Source organism: Mustela nigripes, chromosome 4 (assembly GCF_022355385.1).
Source record: "Mustela nigripes isolate SB6536 chromosome 4, MUSNIG.SB6536, whole genome shotgun sequence".
NCBI classification, from domain to species: domain Eukaryota; kingdom Metazoa; phylum Chordata; class Mammalia; order Carnivora; family Mustelidae; genus Mustela; species Mustela nigripes.
The window spans coordinates 176,877,246-176,899,133 of NC_081560.1; the positions used below are offsets into that span (position 1 = coordinate 176,877,246).

Consider the following 21,888-nt stretch of genomic DNA (forward strand, 5'->3'; position numbering starts at 1 on the left):
GAGAGAGCACAAGTAGGCGGAGAGTCAGGCAGAGAGAGAGAGAGAGAAGCAGGCTCCCGCTGAGCAAAGAGCCCGATGCGGGGCTCGATCCCAGGACCCTGAGATCATGACCTGAGCCGAAGGCAGCGGCTTAATCCACTGAGCCACCCAGGCGCCCCATATTCACGATATTTTAAAATGAGATTTGCAACTTTTAGATATCACATTTAATGTAAATTATAGTACCCCATTAACGAGATAATAATTCGTTACATATATTTTATTTTTGAGTTGTGTTAGTGTGGCAGTAAATCAAGTGGACACTTTCTGGCTTGCTTTAAACATCTTGTTATGGAATTTGAAAATGCCATAGAAAGTATAAAAATATTTCATGCTAAATTATGCTATTGGTTCATTCGATTCAGCATTTTAGTTATAAGGGTGTTAAAAAAAGAACATTTTGTAGGAGAGAATTAATTATCTTTTTAGGAAAATTTTTCAGTAATTAGGGTTTGAGATTGAATTGATCTATTTAAACATGCTGTGAATAGATCATAAATGAATTGATAAAAGCTATTTTTGAATCATTTTATGATTTTTAAAGAGTGTATTTGGAAAATGTTTTTCTTTGGGGGGTTATTTTAGAAAGTTTTTAGAACTTAAAAGTTACTAATTCCCTTAGCACTTATGGTCTCATTTTGATTTTTTGTGTTTTGTTTGTTTGTTTATTGTTTTTAAAGTAATCTCTCTGCCCAGTGTGGGGCTTGAACTCATGACCTTGAGCTCCATGCTCCACTAAGCCAGCCAGGTGCTCCCCCCCTTTTTTTCATTTTGTTTATTTATTAATATATCATTGAGACCTTTTTATTACAATTTCAAGGCCATATTAGAGCCTTTACTTAATAAGCGTTGTGTAGAAATAAGAGTTGTTACTTTTTGAACGTTGAATTTTAAAAATAAACTTTATTTAAGTATAATTTACTTATAATACAATGCATATTAAGTATACAGTTCAACATGGCTTCAATAATGTATACAATCTCTGTAATGTCCCTTTTAATCAAGACCTAGAATATTTACTGCTGGCCAAATTTTTAGAAAATGGTGATTTATATATGCAATCTTTTAATAGATTTTGAAGTTGTATGTCATTTTTACAATCACTTATTTTTTTTTATTTTTTAACTTTTTAAAATTTTTTTATAAACATATAATGTATTTTTATCCCTAGGGGTACAGGTCTGTGAATTGCCAGGTTTACACACTTCACAGCACTCACCATAGCACATATCCTGCCCAATGTCCGTAACCCCACTACCCTCTCCCAACGCCCCTCTCCGCAGCAACCCTCAGTTTGTTTTGTGAGATTAAGAGTCACTTATGGTTTGTCTCCCTCCCAGTCCCATCTTGTTTCATTTATTCTTCTCCTACCCCCTTACCCCCATGTTGCATCTCCACTTCCTCATATCAGGGAGATCATATGATAGTTGTCTTTCTCTGATTGACTTATTTCACTAAGCATGATATTTTTAAAGTTTTGTTTATTTAAGTAATCTCTACACCCCACATGGGGCTTGAATTCACAACCCTGAGATCAAGAGTCTCATGCTTTTCTGACTGAGCCCGCCAGGCGCCCCTCATTTTTACAATTTAGAGAAGACTCTTTATCACTCTTTTACACTGGTAACTTAAGAATGTATACAAAATTTTCTATAAATAGTTTTTTAATACAGTACTCTTAAAATTTTTTAGACTCTGCTTTGAATGTTACTTATTAATTAAATGTATTTTAATATTTTTTTTCAGTCCAAATGCAGTGTTAAGATTAAGATTCAATCATTTTGCAACAGAATGTAGCTGGGATCATATGTATGTTTATGATGGAGATTCAATATATGCTCCTTTAATAGCGGTTCTAAGGTGAGTAATGGTGTTTAATTGGTGAACTTACAGTCAGTTTTAGAACAGTAACTATAATTTATTAATTTTAAATATGTACTGCTCTGTGCTTTAAAATAAATTTAGCAGATATATTGATGGCTAAATTCTAAGATGGTTGTAATACAAGTTTGCATACTGTGACTGTCAACTAAATTTTGATTTAGTAAAGATAAATAAGTACTCTTTCAGAAGCACGTATTTCTTGATAAATATCCTTTATTCTTTCCACATATCATTTATTCTTTTAAAGTGATATGAATATGTTTTCAGAGATACCTGTTGGGGAGCTTATTGTGAGCTCTATGTAATAAAGAAATAATAGGCAGATGTATATGTTTTTTATAGTTGTCTTTTTATATTGGTGAAATGATAAAATTTCCAGTTCTGTAAAAAAAGGTTTAGGTATACTTTATGTAATGATTTAATAACAGATGTGTTTGTTTCAATCTTGAATTGAGTTTTGGTTGTTTCACAATACTTATTGTTAGTAGTCAGACTTAATTTTATTTTGTTTAATTTTTTATTTTTTAAAAAAATATTTTATTTATTTATTTGAGAGAGATTACAAGTAGGCAGAGAGAGAGGGAGGGAAGCAGGCTCCCTGCTGAGCAGAGATCCCGATGCGAGGCTCGATTCCAGGACCCTGGGACGATAACCTGAGCCGAAGGCAGAGGCCACTGGGCCACCCAGGTGCCCCCAGACTTAATTTTAAAATTAAAGTGTTTTCAGTATCAGTTTAAAAAATGCTTTCTGTGTAATACTAATTATTATAAAATGTTTTATGAATAAGAGAAAATATATTAGACATAGGAAATATTCGGATCATGTAATGTTGATTTGGTGTACAATTTAACTAAGTTTATTGTTGACCAGAGTTACTGATTAAATTATTCCTTACATTTCTTATTTCTATAATACTGCTTACATGTTCTATCATTGTTAAAATTTTGAATAAAGATAAAAGCTTATTGTTCCCCTCAAATTTTTAAAAATTTCTTTCTTCTTTTTACTATTTATGTTGTAAATATTCTGTTTACCAGGAATGTGAACTATTGTTTTTTGGATAGACATGTTAACGACTTGTATTTCTGAAGGAATATTTCACAGTGACTCTTTAGGATCTTAAACATAGTCTGTAATATTGCTATTGTTCTAAATACTTTTAGAGTTTAATTTTTGAGTTGTTTGAAAATTATTTAAGGGGTTGGTTGCCACAGATAGCCCTTTATCCAAGGGTGATAGAAAATGGAATAGTCGTATGAATAATTATATTGTAAGATAGTTTTTTGTGATAGTTAGGTAAGATTCTGGGTTCATACATTAATTTTTAGTAATTTAGATTTTACTCAGATGTCATTATTGTGTTTTTATGGCCTTTCCATTTGTTTTCTTCATAGTTGTAATGACTGCATTAATTAACAGTGATCCATTAACACTCTTAACAATGCTTTCTTGATACTAAAGGAAACTTTTGTAAGGTAAGGATGGGTTTTAGTATATGACTGTGAAGATGGAACCAGTGACTTGTCATTAGCAAGTGTTCCTATTAGCTGTCTTGAAGGAGATGGAAAGATGTTTATTGAGTATCCCTTGATGCTAATCAGTGTACTGGGCAGTTTAAATGTTATCAATTTCTCACAGGGATATTGTGGTAGAAGTGCTGTTATCCCCATTTTATTGTTGAGAAAATTGAGGCTCAGAGAAATTGCTTTACTTCTAATAGATGGTGGAGCCAGGATTAGGATGTGACATTCTCTGGTCTTAAAAGCCTAAAATACTACAGTTTAGAATCTTAAGTGTTTAAATCGTTCCAGTTTCATAATATACATTTCTCAACAAATACGTGATAACTTCCTCAGCTTCAGAGACTGTCATAAGCCTGGAAGATATAGTAAGGAATAAGGTACAGGCCTTGCAGTGAATTCACACACCAGCTGTCTAGAGTTGGGTCAGACTTCATAGTTGGGTGCACCGCCCTCCATAGGACTGCCCATAGTTCAGATACCAGCTGCAGGTCCAGAGGTCCTCGAGCCCCACCCACACTTCTGACCAGATGGCTGCAGATTTAGGGGTGTCCACCCCCCTTTAGTAATTCACTAGAATGACTCATAGAACTCAGGAAACACTATACTTATGATTATAGTTTCATGATAAAGGTTAAAAATCAGGATCAGCCAAATGAAGAGACACATAGATTGAGGTCTTGGAGGATCACAGACAATTTCCTTGGGATATGTTACGTTTCCAGCATACCAATGTGTCTCATCATCTAGGAAGCTTACCTGATCCACAGGTGTCCAGAGTTTTTGTTGGGGTTCCGTTATATAGGCATGATTGATTGAATCATTGGCCACAAGGTAGAACTGTCTCTAGTCCTCCTGCTCTCTCTGGAATTTGGATTGATTTCTTGTGGCTCAAAGCCTCAACCCTTTAATTGCATGTTGGTCTTTCTGGTGTGGCCAGCTCCCATCCTGAGTCCCCTCATTAGCATGAACAATCACAGAGTTCCCATGAATAATGGAGACAATCCTATCACTTGGGAAATTCCGAGGATTTGGAGGCTATGATCAGTACACAGCAGTTTGGCAGCATGCACACAGTTTTTTTTTTTTTTTTTACCCAGCACATAAGTATTGTAATTAGGTTATGAAAAGAGTGCTATATGATTTTAGAAGTAACTAATTCTTCATGGTGAATTTCATCATGGGCAGAAGTAGAATAGACAAAGTATGGGGGCCAGATGGGACATTCTCGATAGAGAAAAACATATGTACAAAGGCACAGATGCATTAAAGAGCTTTATGTTTTGGGCTAATAGAAGTAGTTATGAGTAATTTGATCATAGGCTATGTGAAGGGATTGGTAGGAGCCGGATTACCCAATAAACAGTAATCATTACATCTACTGCATGGTTATTATGTGCCAGGCAGTATGCAAGAGTTCTTTATATATAATAACTCATTTAATCTTCACAGTAACCCTTTAGTTAGGAATTATTATTGCCACGGAGTTTATAAATTCTCCATTCATAAATGAAGAATTGAGGTACAAAATGATTCCGAGTGGTTCAAAGTTGCCTAGCTAGGAAGTAATATAGTCAGAATAATAACTCTGGTTTTATATTCCTTTATCACTGTAGTATTGCTTTCTTCTTTACCACATTAAGGAAATGGGGCTTTATTCTATAGGCAAGACTTTAGAATGTGGAGAATGGATTGTAATAGAGAAGTGTTATTTTTTGATTGTGTGCTGGACAACTCTGTGCTGGACATCATGCTTGTAAAATCACATGTAGAAATAATTTGAAGTTTAGAAAGATAATATATTCCTATAGAGAGTGCCTGGGGACACTAGCAATCCAATCAACTGAATTTAGATACTGAGGTGATTTACACCCAAGCTGTAATGCAGTCTCCTAGAGAGTTGATCTTTTACTAGTTCACTTTTACTTAAAGTCCTTGGGGTCCAATTTTGGTTTTCTACCTCTGTAAAACAACCCAGTTTCTCAGCCCTTCAAACCTCACCGCCAACTTTGAAATCAGCAAATGCCCATAAGAAGTGGCCCCAGTACCTGGGCTCACCATCTTCTTAGTTCTCCAGGACCTTCAAACTGATTTTTTTTTTTTAATGTAATTTGTCATTTTTCTAGTTGACTTCAGTGGAAGGGTTAGTTGGTCCAATTGCTTGATGTGTCATATAAGATGTGGAAACCCTCTCTTATAAAGTTTATTTTTAAAAATAAATTCTTCAATTAAATTTCTTTTATTTATTTTTGAAATAAATTACTCTTTAAAAAAAAAAACAACACTTATGGGGCGCCTGGGTGGTTCAGTGGGTTAAGCCTCTGCCTTCAGCCCAGGTCGTGATCTCAGGGTCCTGGGATCGAGCCCCGCATCAGGCTCTCTGCTCAGCAGGGAGCCTGCTTCCCCCTATCTCTCTGCCTGCCTCTCTTCCTGCTTATGATCTCTCTCTCTGTCAAAAGGATAAATAAAATCTTTTAAAAAAAACCACACACTCTTAAATAAATAACCAATAAACATATCTGTCCTTTGTTTCAGAGAGGTTAATTATATCTATTATAAAGACCTGGGAATATTATTTTTAATAATGTACTCACTTCAAAGTAATCTCACTTTAGTGAAAAATATATGTAACTAAGATTGGTAGTATAGAATTAGAATTCTTTTGACAGTCCCCTTTAAATTTTTTGTTCCTTCACAAACATAGGTTAGTAGATGCAGTAATAATTAGAAAGGCATCAAGATTTGATTGCTTTTTCATTTGTTTACTTTGAGAATGTGTTTGTAAAATAAATCATTTGATTATTGTATTTCATTTTGTTCTGGCAAATATGATTTGAATGAGATAGTTCAGTTCCTGGTGACGCCTATACATTAATTTAACATTGCTAAAAGGAACGGACTATTTCGAGTAATGTAATTTGTTGTTAGCAGCTTCTTTTCTCATAGTGCATGTTTTCACAGATTTAGAGAGGGTAGGATGGTATTAGTAAATGAAGATATGTAATTTTTCCTAATGCATATGGAGATTGAAAAAGGGAAAAGTAGCAATTACTAACTGATTACTGACTCTGAACTCTTGCACATTAATATCTGCCTCTCCCTTTGTTAGTTTTCTTTTGTGTGAATATGGACTTAAATGTCTTTTGGAATATTAATATAAGTTGTATGAGTATGCAAACATTTTTTCTAATGACCTGAAATACCTGGATAAGTGTCCTGGAAGTGTACAGGTTTAACCAGAAAGTCACTGTAGTCCCTTCGCTGGGGTGGAGTATTCTCCTTCCAGCTTCATCAGAATTTGCCACCAGAGGGAGAGATAGCAAGGCTCTTTGCCGGCTTTAAGAGAAGGTTAGCACGTGACTTAAGAGACCACTCTGTAGTATTATAACAGGATGGGTAGGAGGATAAAGGGGGAAATGGACACTGCGATCCAGCGGGTGTCCGGGAAGAAGAGAGGGTGATGACACGAGAATGAACCTTGGTCCCTTGGCAGCAGTAGAGGGCTAATTGGGTGAAAATGGGAGAGAAGCTTGTTTTAGGCTTATCCTTCTAGTTGCTTCTTCTGTTACAGATTTTTAGTGATGCTGACAATATTTTTTGAGTAAGTTTTAATGTGATTAAGTCATATGCATATTAATATATATTGCATTCAATTTTGCTCTCTTACAGTGGTTTGATTGTTCCTGAAATCCGGGGAAATGAAACTGTGCCTGAAGTTGTTACAACATCTGGCTATGCACTGTTACATTTTTTTAGTGATGCTGCATATAATCTAACTGGTTTCAACATTTTTTATTCGTAAGTTTTTTTTTAAAATTCTGTATTATAATGATTCTTATAACTTGACTTTAAATAATTTATTGCTTTTATAAATGTCTTTTATATGAGGAGCAGGCTAGTGTGTTAAATTTCAGAATTATAAGATCTTTTCCTACGTGACATAAAATCCTAATCATATGCCTCAAAGTACTGTTTGAGTTTGTATTCTAAGTCTCAGGACATTATGGTAGCAAGTTGGGTTGGCAATTAATTATGAATTTTAAGATTGTCAGTAAAGGATTAAATGAACAAGTACAAGTTAGGGAAATTGTAGCAGCAATCATGTAGGATCACAGGGGTCTTCATCTGTGTCTGTGCTCGAAGGTATTTGAAGATGGGTGTGCGAACCAAGTTTGTGTAGTCCTTTTGCTTTCCAGAGGTTGTGCTGGATACTCTGCGTGCACTATGTTCTTTGGTTCTCTTTACAACTGTTCTGTCTAGTGGGTATTTTTCCCATTTTACAAGTAAGGAAATTAAGGCCTAAAATAAAGTAAATGAATATACCACTGTCTCCTCTAAAATAAGAAAATGATTTTTGTTAAGACTCTATTATGCATCTGATACTTTATATAAATTTTCATGCCTGGAAGTCTCACTTACATGAAGTGGAGGAGCCACGTGCTTTCATGGGAATGCCCACAGAAGAACTTGATACACTTCTTTTTTCCCTTTTCTTCAGGAATGTAGAATATGACTAGAGAATTTTCCTGCATGAATAAAATGTTGTAAATATCTTCAGACTATTAGAATTTAAAATCAGCAAGCTGTTATAGAACCTATTTATCTTATATATATGCAAGGAAAAATAAATGTGTAGTAGAATGTAATTGGTCAAAGGGCTTTAAAATAAAATGTGATAAGCATCCCTATTCTTCCGTGGCAGTGTATAGGTGATAGCATGCTATGTAAATATTATTATATAACCAGCCTAAATTTTAGCTTTTCATTTAATCTCAGATATTCATGAATTTAATTATTTTCTATAAAATATATATTCAGAACGTTTGAGTACTTAATTCTTTACAAAACATTGTGTTTGGAACTGTATAGATCCTGCAAATGTTGAGTGTGGAGTTCTTGGAGGTTTGGAGCCTTGGTAGCAAAGTAAACTCATTGAATGAGTTAAAGTCAATTGCAAAAGTCAGTTGCAATTAACTGAATTGCATTAGGTATAAAAGGGTCCAGAGTAAAGAATTGAAGTCACATTGTGAAATTGGGTTAAACAGAACATATCAAACACAACATAAAAGTGATAAATAAGGTTTACAAAATATCAATCAAAATTCTTTTTTAATTACTTTGAATTTGAATCTATATGTATTATATTTTACAGAATTAATTCATGTCCTAACAATTGCTCTGGTCATGGGAAGTGTACAACTAGTATTTCTGTTCCAAGTCAAGTGTACTGTGAATGTGATAAATACTGGAAGGGTGAAGCTTGTGATATTCCTTATTGTAAAGCCAATTGCGGCAGTCCTGATCATGGTTACTGTGACCTAACAGGAGAAAAATTGTGTGTCTGCAATGATAGTTGGCAAGGTAAGCATGTGTGGTGTGATGGCTTTTGAAACATTGATTCATATATTTAATAAGATTAAAAGATTCTATATTCATTTGTTTTGTTACAGTTTGCACACCCAGATCTCATGTATTTTATTTTTAGAATTTTCAGATGAACAATCAACTTCTTAGGATGTTTGTTTCTTCCCAACTAGAGTTGTGTCTATACCCTGTTTTGAGAATCAAGTGCTTCTTGGCAATCTTTCTAAATTGTGGGTGTGTGATCAGTGTGATATTCTGGAATTTTTGGCTGAATGCTGAAAAATTTGATGACTTGACTGAATTTAATGCAGGTTGCCTTCAAATTTGACTTGTAATGGGTAATAGTATATTGCAAAAATGCTTATCTTCATGGCAGGGTTTAAATTTATTTCTTAGGAAAGACTGACCTCTTGTGGCTATTTTTTTAAAAGAACAGACTATTTTTTGAAGTATTTAAAAAATTTCATTAAGGATTAGTATTAAGGATTTCAGCTGCTTATTCAAGAGTAATATTTCTGGGGAAGAATTGCTAAACAGTTTTTATAAGTATCTATGATTAAATATTAATTTTAGACTACATTGAAGAGTTTTAGCTTACTTAAGTATTTGGCTATAAAATCATAAACTTTGTCATTGTGGAATTAAATGAAGAGGTACATCTAGTTATCCATATACTTACCTTTCTGGAGCTTACTTTGTGCTAATTGTAATTACATATTGAGAGCTTGCTTTGTGCCAGCATGCTAATCCTGTTGATTGAGGCAGTTTTGACTCAAGAAATAAGTAATCCAAAATCACATGATCATGTGTTATAGTACAGGGTAGCAGTAGGTCCTAAGTAAAAACCAAAGAGAACGTGCTCCTCATATAGTTGTAGTCATCATTCTTTAGATGACTTTAAGAAAAAAAATGTTACTAAGTATGCTGAGTACTTGTTAAGAGGAATTAATTTAGGCTTTGTATAAATTATGCCCATCTTAAATCCATGTTATCTCACTAAAAAAATTAGTTGCACTGACACAAAATATGAGTGATTTCTTACTGAAATGAATTTGGTTACCTATTTTGATTATGATAGAGACAGATTTCTCTATGTTCTTTAATTACAGGAGCATGTATTTTGTTAAGTGGTTATTTTAATAGTTTGTCATCTTTCTTCTCCTAAAAGTGCCTCAGTACACCATTTTTTTTTTTCATTTTAGTCTTGAAACTAAAATAATGTCCTTTTCTTTGGAGAGAATGGTACATCAGGAATATATTTACATTTATTGAAATTAAGGCCTGAGAAATAGAAGTGTAGCTTATACACAGTGTTTTTCAAAGTGGTCTTCAGTGGCTCTCAGTCTTCCATCTCATTTCAACAGTCTTGAAAGCAAAAGAAGAATATGTTTGTATGCTATTCTCTGTGAACATCTCTGTTCTTTTTTATTCTTTCTTTCTTTCTTTTTTTTTTTTAACTAGTCCTTCTTTAAAATGCTTTGTTTTCTGGGGGTTTATAAAGTCTAGCTCAAATGTTATCTTTTGTTTTTTGGCTTTTGTTTGACCTTTCACATTTTATTATTCTTGTCAGTAGTGCCTTAAGACAAAGGAAATTCCTGACTCTTACATATAAGAAATTGGAAATGGGGTAGCAAATACTGGGCATGTTCACTTTTAAAGCAAAGGGATAATATGAATAGTCCCATATTTATACCCACAGAAATATATCTGTATTTTACATATAACTTTTAAAAATAAATATAAAATGTTGTACAGAAGTCAGACCACTATTCTTAATAGATAAAGAGTTGATCTCTGAGCTGATGTGAATGTTTTGAGGGTAGGGTACTTGGTGAAAGTGATATTATGCTTCTTTCATGACAGATGACATATATATTGGTTCCTTTGAGCTTCAGACCTGATCCCTGGTTTTGTATTTAAGGAAGTGTAGCTTAAAGTAGCTGGAATTACTACCAGAACTGCTAGGGAGAAAATGATGTTTCTATTTCAGATACGTAGAATGGGGAGGAATCATTAAGGGGGAAATGACAGAGAAATTTGTTTCTAGGACATCTGGGGAATGATCAAAGAACTCGAGATATTTAAAAATGAGAGCTGAGGAGGCAATTTATGAGATTCAAAATCTGGCACGTTTTTATAATGTGTTATTTGGAATTAGATTCTTTGGGTTAAAAATAAGATTATTGCTACCTCCATTATATTTTATCCTTTTATGTTGGTTCATTTTACTTACTCTTTTGGGCCTATGCTAATATACCAAAAAAAAAAAAAAAAGTATTGCTTTCTAGAAACAGATTTTATTAAAGAGGACAAGTGTGGAGGGGAAGCCCAGCTTTATGTTAAGTCTTGGATTCCCCTCCTAACATTTCTGTAGTGCTTGTCCCACCTGGCTTCTGTTCCTCTTTCTAATTTAGTTTTTTGTGGGTACCTTTGAAGATTTCTGCTTACCCATCACCATACTTTTCCCTCCCTTAACTTTTTCTTCTTTCTTCCTTAATCATTTGCTATCATCTTTTTACTGTTTGAGGAATTTTTCCAAATTAGAGAGGAATTTGTTTTAATGGAAGATGGCGCCATCAATGTTAACTGCCCCCCCTTTCCTTTAGAAAGGCATGTTGAGGGGCACCTGGGTGGCTCAGCGGGTTAAGCCTCTGCCTTCGGCTCGGGTCATGATCTCGGGGTCCTGGGATCGAGCCCCACATCGGGCTCTCTGCTCAGCGGGGAGCCTACTTCTCCCTCTCTCTCTCTGACTGCCTCTCTGTCTACTTGTGATCTCTGTCAAATAAATAAATTAATAAAATCTTTAAAAAAATAAAAAAATAAAAATTTAGGGAAAGGCATGTTGAAAAGCATACAGGTTTGTTGTATTATGTGTAATTATAATAATGTATGGTTGTCAAAGATGATATATACATATTAGATTATTTAAAGGATAGGGACCTCTGTGGGCTCATCTGCTTCTGTGATGATTTTCAGTTAATAAAATTATTTAAGTCCTAATAAGTCACAGAAGGGGAAAAGGGAGCTTTAAAAAGTAATTTTCTTTAGAGATGGCTTCCAAACATTAAGACAGATGAGGAATTTTTAAAAGACATCAAAATCATGATACAATAAATTGAGTTTATGTTCATATGTAGAGAATTTCAAAGCAGCATCCAAGTTGTAGTGTCTCTACCCTTCCCCCCAGGCTATCAATTCCCTAATTAGAGGGGCTCCAGGTTTCTGTCTTTTACATAAATTAAACAAAATCTGAATCACTGGAAGTCTTTGATTATAAGCAGAAGCAGTTCTGGCTTACTTGAGCAGAAAAGGCACTTATTGGAAAGCATGGCAGAGACCATTGTTGCCCAGAATTCGTTTTTCCCTTGTTTTTAGCACATGGCATTCCAGCTGCATACCACATTTCTCAGGCTCCCTTGCAGCTGGTATGGCTGTAGTACTAAGTTCAGGTCAGCAGGACACGAGTGGAAGTGCTCTGTGGAACTTGTAGATCATTGAGATCTTTCCAAATGGTGGTAGATGACAATAACTTTAGTAACCAATATTACTTGCCTATTTGCTTCTAGAATTTATCATTAGGGAGAAATTTAGTTTTAGCTTATTTAAGCAGCTTAGTTTTGGTTCTCCTAACCTATACCCTAATACAGAAGGGTCCCCAATAGCTCTGAAGAGAGATGAAAGGCTGGTCGAACCTTGGTTGGAAAGGGTCAAGTACAACGGAAAGGCAGGTGGGGTAGATTCATGGTTACCTGAAAGATGAAGCCACAGGAATGTTGGATGAGAATATTCATGTCACTCCACTGGACCCTGGGATTCCCACTGGGATCCTTACTGTGCATACAACATGCTTCAGGCATGGCTAGAGAGAATTCTAAGTGTTTCCTACACCTTTTTATCACTTGTTAAGATTCAAAGTCCTGCTTAGTAGCATCTGTTTGGCTGAGGTCCTACTCATACCTTGGCTGCCTAGAGATGCATAAAGAGAAGTTAGCTTCTCTGATCCATGAGTAGAAGGGATCCCGTTTCCGAACAGAAATCACACGAGAGAGATTTTCCCAAACAAGAAGGGGGTTTATATGATTAGAGTCTCTCAAACAAATACAAAATCCAAATAAAATAATTTTTAAACTTTTAAAAAAAGATTTTATTTATTTATTTGAGAGAGAGAGTGAAAGAGAGAGCATTAGAGCAGAGAAGGTCAAAGGGAGAAGCAGACTCTCCGTGGAACAGGGAGCCTGATGTAGGACTTGATCCGGGGACTCCAGGATCGTGACCAGAGCCGAAGGTAGTCGCTTAACCAACTGAGCCACCCAGGCGCCCCCAAATAAAATATTTTAAAATGTAGATTGTTGCCTTAATTGACAAGGAGTGGTATAAGTAGTTCTCTGATGTCTACTCAGAAAAAAACTTTGCAATGTGGGACAGATGGTGGAAGTAGACAGGTTAAAAAAATAAACCCGTAGGCTTCAGCGTCTGATTTTCTTTTTCTTAATCCATTACACAAGACATTTTTCCCCTATTTTATAGAGATGAAAAATAGGTCACCGTCTTTATATACATGACCATTATCTAACCATTTAACAGTTGTTCCTGTGATGTTCCTTTCCTATTCCAGAATGTCCTGCTTAATCCTACTGTTCAGTCCTTTTAAATGTCTTCAGGATATTCATTGTTTATAGTATTTCAGTTCAGTTAAGACTTGGTTCTCATATAAAGATTGGAGTTTGTTGTGTTAAGCCTTTAAATTATTGATTAAAAGATAATATCTACATATACAAATCAGAGAATTTGATAGTTTTATATAGAGCCTCTGATTCTTTATTTAAACTCATACTTTATTTGAACTTATTTCAGTTTCTTTCTTTCTTTTTTTTTTAAAGATTTTATTTATTTATTAGAAATCACAAGTAGGCAGAGAGGCAGGCAGAGAGAGAAAGAAAGAGAGAGAGAGAGAAGCAGACTCCCCGCCAAGCAGAAAGCCCGACGCGGGGCTTGATCCCAGAACCCTGGGATCATGATCTGAGCCGAAGGCAGAGGCTTTAACCCACTGAGCCACCCAGGCACCCCTTATTTCAGTTTCTTTCATGTCTCTTTGACCCTTAGTATTTCACGGCCTTTCTTATTTCTGAATTTCATCCAGGAATACCTTACCCCATTAACATTCTAAGACCAGGTTGGATTCTCCTGTTGTATGCTTTCCTAAGACCCTACCTTTTTAATTTATAGCACTTATCACATTTATGTATGTTTGATTTTTAATTTTCTTTCCTACTGGAGTATAAGCTCCATGAAGTTAAGAATGATTATGTTTTGATCATGTTTGTGTCCCCAGTACATATTATAGTGCTTGACGTGTAGTAGGCATTCAAGTTTTTTGTTGTTGCTGAGGGAACTATTATTATTATTTCTTAAATTTATTTTTACTTAGTTAACATACGGTGCAATATTGGTTTCTGGAGTTGAATAAATGAATAAAACTAGTTTAATGATATATAGACATTCAAGTATAAATGTTTCAGAAGATGAGTACTATAATAAATTACTTAATGTACTTAATTTATAAAAAATGACTTTAAATATTGAGAAAAACAACTGAATTTGAGCTTGTGGTTCTTGGATTCTTTGTTTTCCAGTATTGCAATCCTTTGGTTTTAGATTTTAACATTTGCCAGTAGGTGGCAGTATTGACTACCAGAACATACACTTAACCTCTGCTTTCATTCAGGTTGTAAAAACTTGATAATGTTGTTGTTTTAGAAAAATATAAAACGTTTTAATTTAAACTCTTGAATATTTTATCTTGAAGTGTTTTTTTCTGCGCTAGCCATATGACATACCAGGACATGCTTAGTTACTTTAGTATGTAAGTATGCATCAGAGTTGCGTACTTTAAATGTAGCACCTTTAAAAAATTCACTGGATAAATTACCTTTTCCTTTTTATGTTTAATGATAATAAACATTGTCTCTCTACTTTATTTAACTTTAATGACAGGTAATATATTAAATTTAATTCTTTTCTTTTAGTCATTCTTCTTACTAGTAAAATCAGCAGATCTGACTTTTTGCAAGTCAATAAAATTAAGTTTTTATTCCTAACCTACTTGAAAAATTGTTTAAAGGTAGCATTGAGAATGTGTGTGTGGGTCTGTGAGTGTGTGTATAAATATATATTATATTCATTTATGTAACAAAATTTTTTGAGCATCTACTAAGTTTTAGTCACTATTCTATGCCTTTCGGATATATCGTGGAACAAAGAAATCAAGGATCTCTATGTAGCTTACGTACATTAAACTGGGAGAGAGATCACAGACAATGAACATAATATACATGTTATAAGTACAGTATATTAGAAAGGGATAAGTGCTGTGGAAAAATAAAGTAGAGCAGAGAAAGAGGGGTAGATATGGGGATGGGAGTTACAGTTTAAAATAGAGTGGTCAGTTTAGGCCTTACTGAGAAGGTGACATTTGTGCAAGGACTTGGTACATGTGAAGGAATTAACTATATCCTTACTTAGGAGAAGAATATTCTAGGCAGTTGGAACAGTCAGTACAAAAGCCCTAAGGTAGCAACATGCCCTTTGTGTTTGAGGACCAACTAAAAGGCCAGTGTGCCTAGAGTTGAATTACTAATGGAAGATTAGTCAGATAGGAGCTCAGAGAAGTTACAGAACAGGGGAGAGGATTGGAGATATGGGGCTTAAGGTTTACTGGAGTGATGGAGGTATGTGAAGGTTAGCTAAGCCTTAGCATTGGGGACAGCTCTAATGATTTTGACTTTTACCCTTGGTGAAATGGGGAACCACGGAAAAATTTTGAGCAGAAGATTGATCTAATCTGACTTAGTTTTTAAAGGTTTCTGTTGGCTTCTAATTGAGAATATTGAAGGCATAGTACCAGTTAAGAGGTTACTGCTATAATTATTATCCAGATGAGAGGTGATAGTAGTGTGGGCAGGCAGTGGAGGGGTAAGAGTGGCTTGAGTGTTAAATGGAACTTAAAAAGCAGGGTTAATAAGATTTGCTGACACATTGCGTATGGGTGAGGGAAAGAAAAGAGTCAAAATGACTAAGATTTTTTAGACCACAGAGGTAAGGTAGAGTTACCAATGGATATGAAGAAGAGTTTAGGAGGAAAATTAGTTTGACTTCGGTGCGTGAAGTTTGAAATGTCTTTTAGACATCTAAGTGGAGATGTTGAACAGATAGTTGGGGTTTAGTGGAGGATGTCTGTACTGTAGCTATACATTTGGGTCTTAAAAATATTAAATTGGAAACTATTGGTGGTACTTAAGCCATGAAGTCAGATGAGATCACCAGGAAAGTAAGTGTAGAGAGAGAGTGAAACCTACTGAGCTCTGAGTTACAATACAATTCACGGGATATTGTGTGAGATGAGTAACTTCCCTCCTTAGAGAAGCTTACCTGATGTTGAAACAAGCTCTTGTATTAATGTTTCTGACTTAGAGAAGTAGAATAAACAAATCCTGCTCTCAGTCCTAGCAAACTCTGTATTAATCATTTTCAACTAATCAGAACCAAAGTCCATAAAACTTTGTTTTAATCCTTCCACGACTCAAAATAATATGTTGGAAAATACTTTTCTTTGCCAACAGGACAGTTCCTGTCTATATTATAATTGCATCACTGACCTAAACTGAGAGAACCAAATATTCCTGGAACAGAACAGTATAATGATTACCATTCACACAACTCATTGTTCTATAAAATTAAAATACTGTCAAAACAGCTGTGAACATTCACAATACACGAAAATTCATGCCTGACCTTTGGAGATTGGTTTAGTGGGGCTAGAAAATGTTTAGAATACTTTGGATACTGAAACAAAATCAGATTTTTCAGTGCTGTTAGAAGATGACTTATACTTTTGTTACCTTGTTTTGCTTTTTTTTTGGAGAACTTCAGATTCAGTATACATACTAAATCATAAAATTATTTCTGGGATGATTACAATAAGTTACATACACAGTTCTTAAAATCTCCCTTCTCAGCGTATTTTTTTCCTTTTCTGTTAGCAGTCCAACTTTGGGAAATTGCCTTTCATTTAGTTAAAGTAGTCGTGATGGGATGATGAATACAGATAGTTGTCTATTCTAAACTTGATTTTTTAGCCTCATTTTGAAATTCTCTGAATTTCTCCAGTAATTCCTATTTTTTTCCTCAAAGTAGCCGAAATTAGTTTCTGTGGCTTACAACCAAAGAAATCTAGCTGATACACTATACCAGAATATAGTGGTACTCTGTACTATAGTGCCCTCTATACTATTAGAGTTCATATGTATATATGTGTATATGTATTTTATATTTCTGTTATTAGTTTTATTTAAAATACTAAAAGTGATATTTGCAACATAGATGTATTGAAAGAAATTTAGCTTAACCATTTGCATTTGGTACAAAGTTAGCGCTAATTTAGCGTTTTTAATTGAGAACTGAAAAAAGAAAATAAATATAATTTGGCCTTTTAAGTCTATACCACCTTGATAATTTTCATCATGACTTAGATTAAATATGAATTAAAAGTATGAGCTAAAACTATATTAGGAAGTCCAAAATTCTAGAGAAAGATGAATTTTTCCCCTGAAAATCCCTTATATGACTGCATAATTTTGGGGTTTCTTTTCTTACTTTAAATGATACAGAGAAACTCCACTCAGAGTAATTCTTGTTTTTAAAAATCAAAGCCTGCTGTTAAGTTATTATTACTGAGGAACAATTAATCTTCTGAGGGAGATCGAATTTTACTGTCAGGTTTTCCTTTCTTTATCTTTGTATATAGCAATTACAGGTTTTCTAGTAACATCGAAAATTTGTATATAAATCTATTAATAATTTTTGGACCTTTGGGGGATTGCTGTTTCACTCATCTGAAAACTTTAAATTTTTATCTTTCTTTATATGGAAGCTAAGTTATTTTATAAATTTCATTTGTGTTATACACATTTTTTGGTATTGATTTTGTATTGATTTCCATTATAAAATCAGAGATAGATTCCTTTAGAAAAACTTGTCCAGTTTTTCCAGTGCAAAACACAACACTTTGGAAGGTAATTTAGTGGTCTGGAATTACTTTGGAAGAACTTTAAACATTTTGCAGTTCTTTCTTTATTCTCGATTTTATCTTTGCAATTTTTTTCTCTATTTGATTTTCCTGCTATTATAGGACTTATTTTGAAGACTTCCTGCCCAGTGTGGAGCCTGATGTAGGGCTGATCTCACTACCCTGAGATCATGATCTGAGCCAAAATAAAGATCAGTTTGCTAACCGACTTAGCCATCCAGGAGCCCCTTGGGATTATAGGAATTTTTCACTTGTAATTTTCCTTTTTTCTTTGACATGTCTATTTGTAATATCTAATGACACTAGGCTTTATTAACATAGATTGCCTCAAGTATACTTAGTTTTCTTATATATAAAATGAGGGGACTGACTTAATAATAAGAATAGGATTACTGGGACACCTAGGTGGCTCAGTCTTTAAGTTAAGCGTCTGTCTTCCGCTCAGGTCATGATCCCAGGGTCCTGGAATTGAGCCTCGCCTGGGGCTCTCCACTCAGCGGGAAGCCTGCTTCTCCCGCTCTCCCCCTGCTTGGGTTCCCTTTCTGGCTCTCTTTCTGTCAAATAAATAATTAAATAAATAATCTTAAAAAAAAAAGGATTAGGATTACTGTAAAGGAGCTTGAAGAAGTAACTTCATATCTAGTAAGTTGAAAATCTTGGTTTACTTCATAGCTCATACTTTTGATCTTTTATAGCTCTAAGGTTATTTTTATTCATTCATTCCGTAAGTATATACTGAGACCACTCATAGGTGTTGGGCTATGTTAGGAATTTTTCATTTTGTTTGAAGTGTGATGGGAAACCACTGAAGGATTTTGAGTAGGAGTGAATTCATATTTTTAATTACTCTGGTTGCATTGTGGAGAGTAGAATGTGATGGGAAGGGAACCAGAATGGAAATAAGGAAACCAGTTTTTGGAGACTCTTGTTCCAAATAGTTCCAAATAGGTGGCTAGGACTAGGATGGTAGCTGTTAAGGAAAGAATTGGTGGTTGGTGTCTAGTAGAAATGAAAAGCCCCATGGTCTTTGTCCTGAACAGTGAGGTGAATGGAAGTGCCATTTACTGAGATGGTGAACACTAGTGAGGGAACAGATTTGAAAGGGAAGAGTTAAGATTTTAGTTTTGGAAATGTTAAGTTTGAGATTATTATTAGACATCCAGCTGGTGGAGATGTCATATAGGTCATTTCTCTTTGAACCTGGAATTCAAGAGGGATTGTGGGACTAGAGATACACATTTGGGAGAGATCAGAGTATAATTCTACTCTCTATGATTGTGTGTAGAATAGCATTTTCCCTTTAGAAATCTCTCAACAGCCTTTAATCTCCAAAGTTACAGCATTAGAAATTCATTTGTGCTCTTTGGATTATAAATGATGCACAACCTGTGGAAAATGTAGCATATTAAATCTTTATGAAACCCCCACTGTAATGTGAATTAGTTTATTCCATCTTTTCAAGACAGCTGAGTTCTGCATACCTTGAGGAGATAGAGAGAAGTTGTGCAGGAAGAGTTAATGCAGAGGGGCTGCATAAGGGGCCACATTAGGAAGTGGTAGATAGAGGACTTTTCATGGAAATTATATATATATATATATATATTAAGGTTTTATTTATTTATTTGACAGAGATCACAAGTAGGCAGAGAGGCAGGCAGAGAGAGAGGAAGGAAAGCAGACTCCCTGCTGAGTGGAGAGTCCGACACAGGCCTCCATCCCAGGACCCTGGAACCATGATCCGAGCTAAAGGCAGAGGCTTTAACCCACTGAGCCACCCAGGCGTCCCTCATGGATATATTTTTATAAAAAGGGAGTCTTGGGGCGCCTAGGTGGCTCAGTTAGTTAAGCATCCGACTCTTGAATTTGGCTAAGGTTATGATCTCAGGGACCTAAGATTGAGCCCTGCCCAGAGTGGAGTCTGCTTAAGATTCTCTCTCTTCCTCTCCCCCTGCCCCTTCCCCACTCTCTTAAAAAAAACTAAAAAGGGACTCTTTGAGGGCCTTAAATGTAGATATCAATATTAGATTTTTAATGGATGGTGACGCCTTTATGTATAGTATAATCTTTGTAGTTATTTATGTTTTAAATTAATGTTCAGTTTATAAAATTACATTTTAAAAAAAGGATTTCATTTATTTATTTGAGAGAGAGAATGAGCAGGGGAGAGTGACAAGATTGTCCGCTGAGCAGGGACTCTGATGGGGGACTTGATCCTAGGACCTTGATATCATGACCTGAGCCAAAGTCAGATGCTTAACTCACTGAGCCACACTCAGGCACCCTATAAAATGATGTTTTTAATTATTTTAGTTATAGAACACAGCGTGCTACAAATTAAGCTATCTAGTTTTCCTTAAACTTTTAAGCCATATTCATAAATCTCATTCTATTTATAAATTTCCTAATTTAGAACGAAATAAAGACAATCTATAGAGTTTGACTATAGACATTTCTTCTAATAATTGCCGGAAGTAAGATATGGTAGTAACAAAGATAAGAAAAATTTTAACTCCTATTTTGTGTAGAAAATCAGATTTTTTAGATTACGGAGTAAAATTTAAAAAACCTTTAGAATCTTGTTTTTCTGTATTAAATAACAATATTTAAATAAATTAAGTAATAAATTTAGTTATACATGTTAGTTTCTTATAACTGCTATAATGAATTACCATAAACCTGATGTCTTGAAACAATACACCTTTATTAATCTCTTACCATCTGAGATAAGAAGTGTGAAGTCAGTTTCACTGGTCTAAAATCTCAGGGCTTGCAAGGTCACACTCCTGGAGGCTCTAGATCTTTTCTAGATCCTTGACTTTTCCTGCTTCTAGAGCTGCGGTTCCTAGTTTTCCCTTCCTCCACTATCAAAGCTTACACTACAGCTGCCTTCAGTGGTCATATTGCTTTCTTCTTCTGTATTCACATCTTCCTCTCTTGTTAAGGAAACTTGTAATTACATTCAGAGCCTGCCTGGATAATCCAGGATAAACTTCTGAGCTTGATTCCTAATTTAGTCATATCTTCAAAGTTCCTTTTGCCAGATAAGGTAACATTCACAGGTTCCAGTGATTAGGACCTAGACTTCTTTGGGGCGAGGGGCTTTATATAGCCTACCACAAACCTGCTCTGAAATATTTTGCTTTAGCATAGGTTTCATAAACATATTACACTTTAAACAATTTTTTTTTAAGATTTTATTTATTTATTTGACAGAGAGAAACCACAAGTAGACAGAGAGGCAGGCAGAGAGAGAGAGAGGGAAGCAGGCTCCCTGCTGAGCAGAGAGCCCCATGCGGGACTCGATCCCAGGACCCTGAGATCATGACCTGAGCCGAAGGCAGCGGCTTAACCTACTGAGCCACCCAGGCGCCCCCATATTACACTTTAAATATGGTTCTGACTCTCAAGAGTTTTACGTGCTATTAATTCTCTGTCAAGCTCTTTGTCAAATAATACCTGGGTATTATTTGACTGCTCCCAGCTCTGCCTTTAGGTGGTAGACTTTTTTTAAGTTTTTACTTAGAAAGTTTTAAATTTATGAAAAAATTGCAAGAATAAGAATAGTACAAAGACTATGAAAGCGCCCTTTACCCCCATTTTCACCTGTTGTTGACATTTTACCCTATTTGCTTTATTATTCCTGATTTAAAATAAATCTACATTTCCTTTTTAAGAAAACAAGATACAAAAATTCATACCAATGAATATATTACTTATATATAACGTCCATATGATCTCATTTCTCTTCAGTCTACGTAGAGATTGGTGAACCATTCTGTGAGTTTTGTCTTTGTAGGCCACACAGTCTATGTTGCAGGTATTCAGCTGTACTCGTGCGGAAGCAGTTACCGGTCGTACTTGAATGAGCATGACGTGTTCTAATAAAATGTTGTTTATGAAAACAGATAGTGGCCTGGAGTTTGCTCATGGTTTGTTGTTTGCCAACTTGAATTCTAAGTGATTTTGAATGGGAATTAAAATATATTTTTGGCAGCA

At 34.9% G+C, this 21,888-nt stretch overlaps 1 protein-coding gene across 3 annotated transcripts in view; it reads left to right on the top strand.

Annotated features, from left to right (window-relative positions):
• Positions 1 to 21,888, top strand: part of ATRNL1 (attractin like 1) — an 806,361-nt gene that overhangs the window by 29,321 nt on the left and 755,152 nt on the right. For all 3 annotated transcript variants that reach the window (XM_059398662.1, XM_059398665.1, XM_059398663.1), the window contains exons 3-5: positions 1,786 to 1,899; positions 7,113 to 7,241; positions 8,596 to 8,804. In XM_059398662.1, the coding sequence (XP_059254645.1) occupies positions 1,786 to 1,899; positions 7,113 to 7,241; positions 8,596 to 8,804 (452 nt within the window). The remainder of the gene's footprint in view (positions 1 to 1,785; positions 1,900 to 7,112; positions 7,242 to 8,595; positions 8,805 to 21,888) is intronic.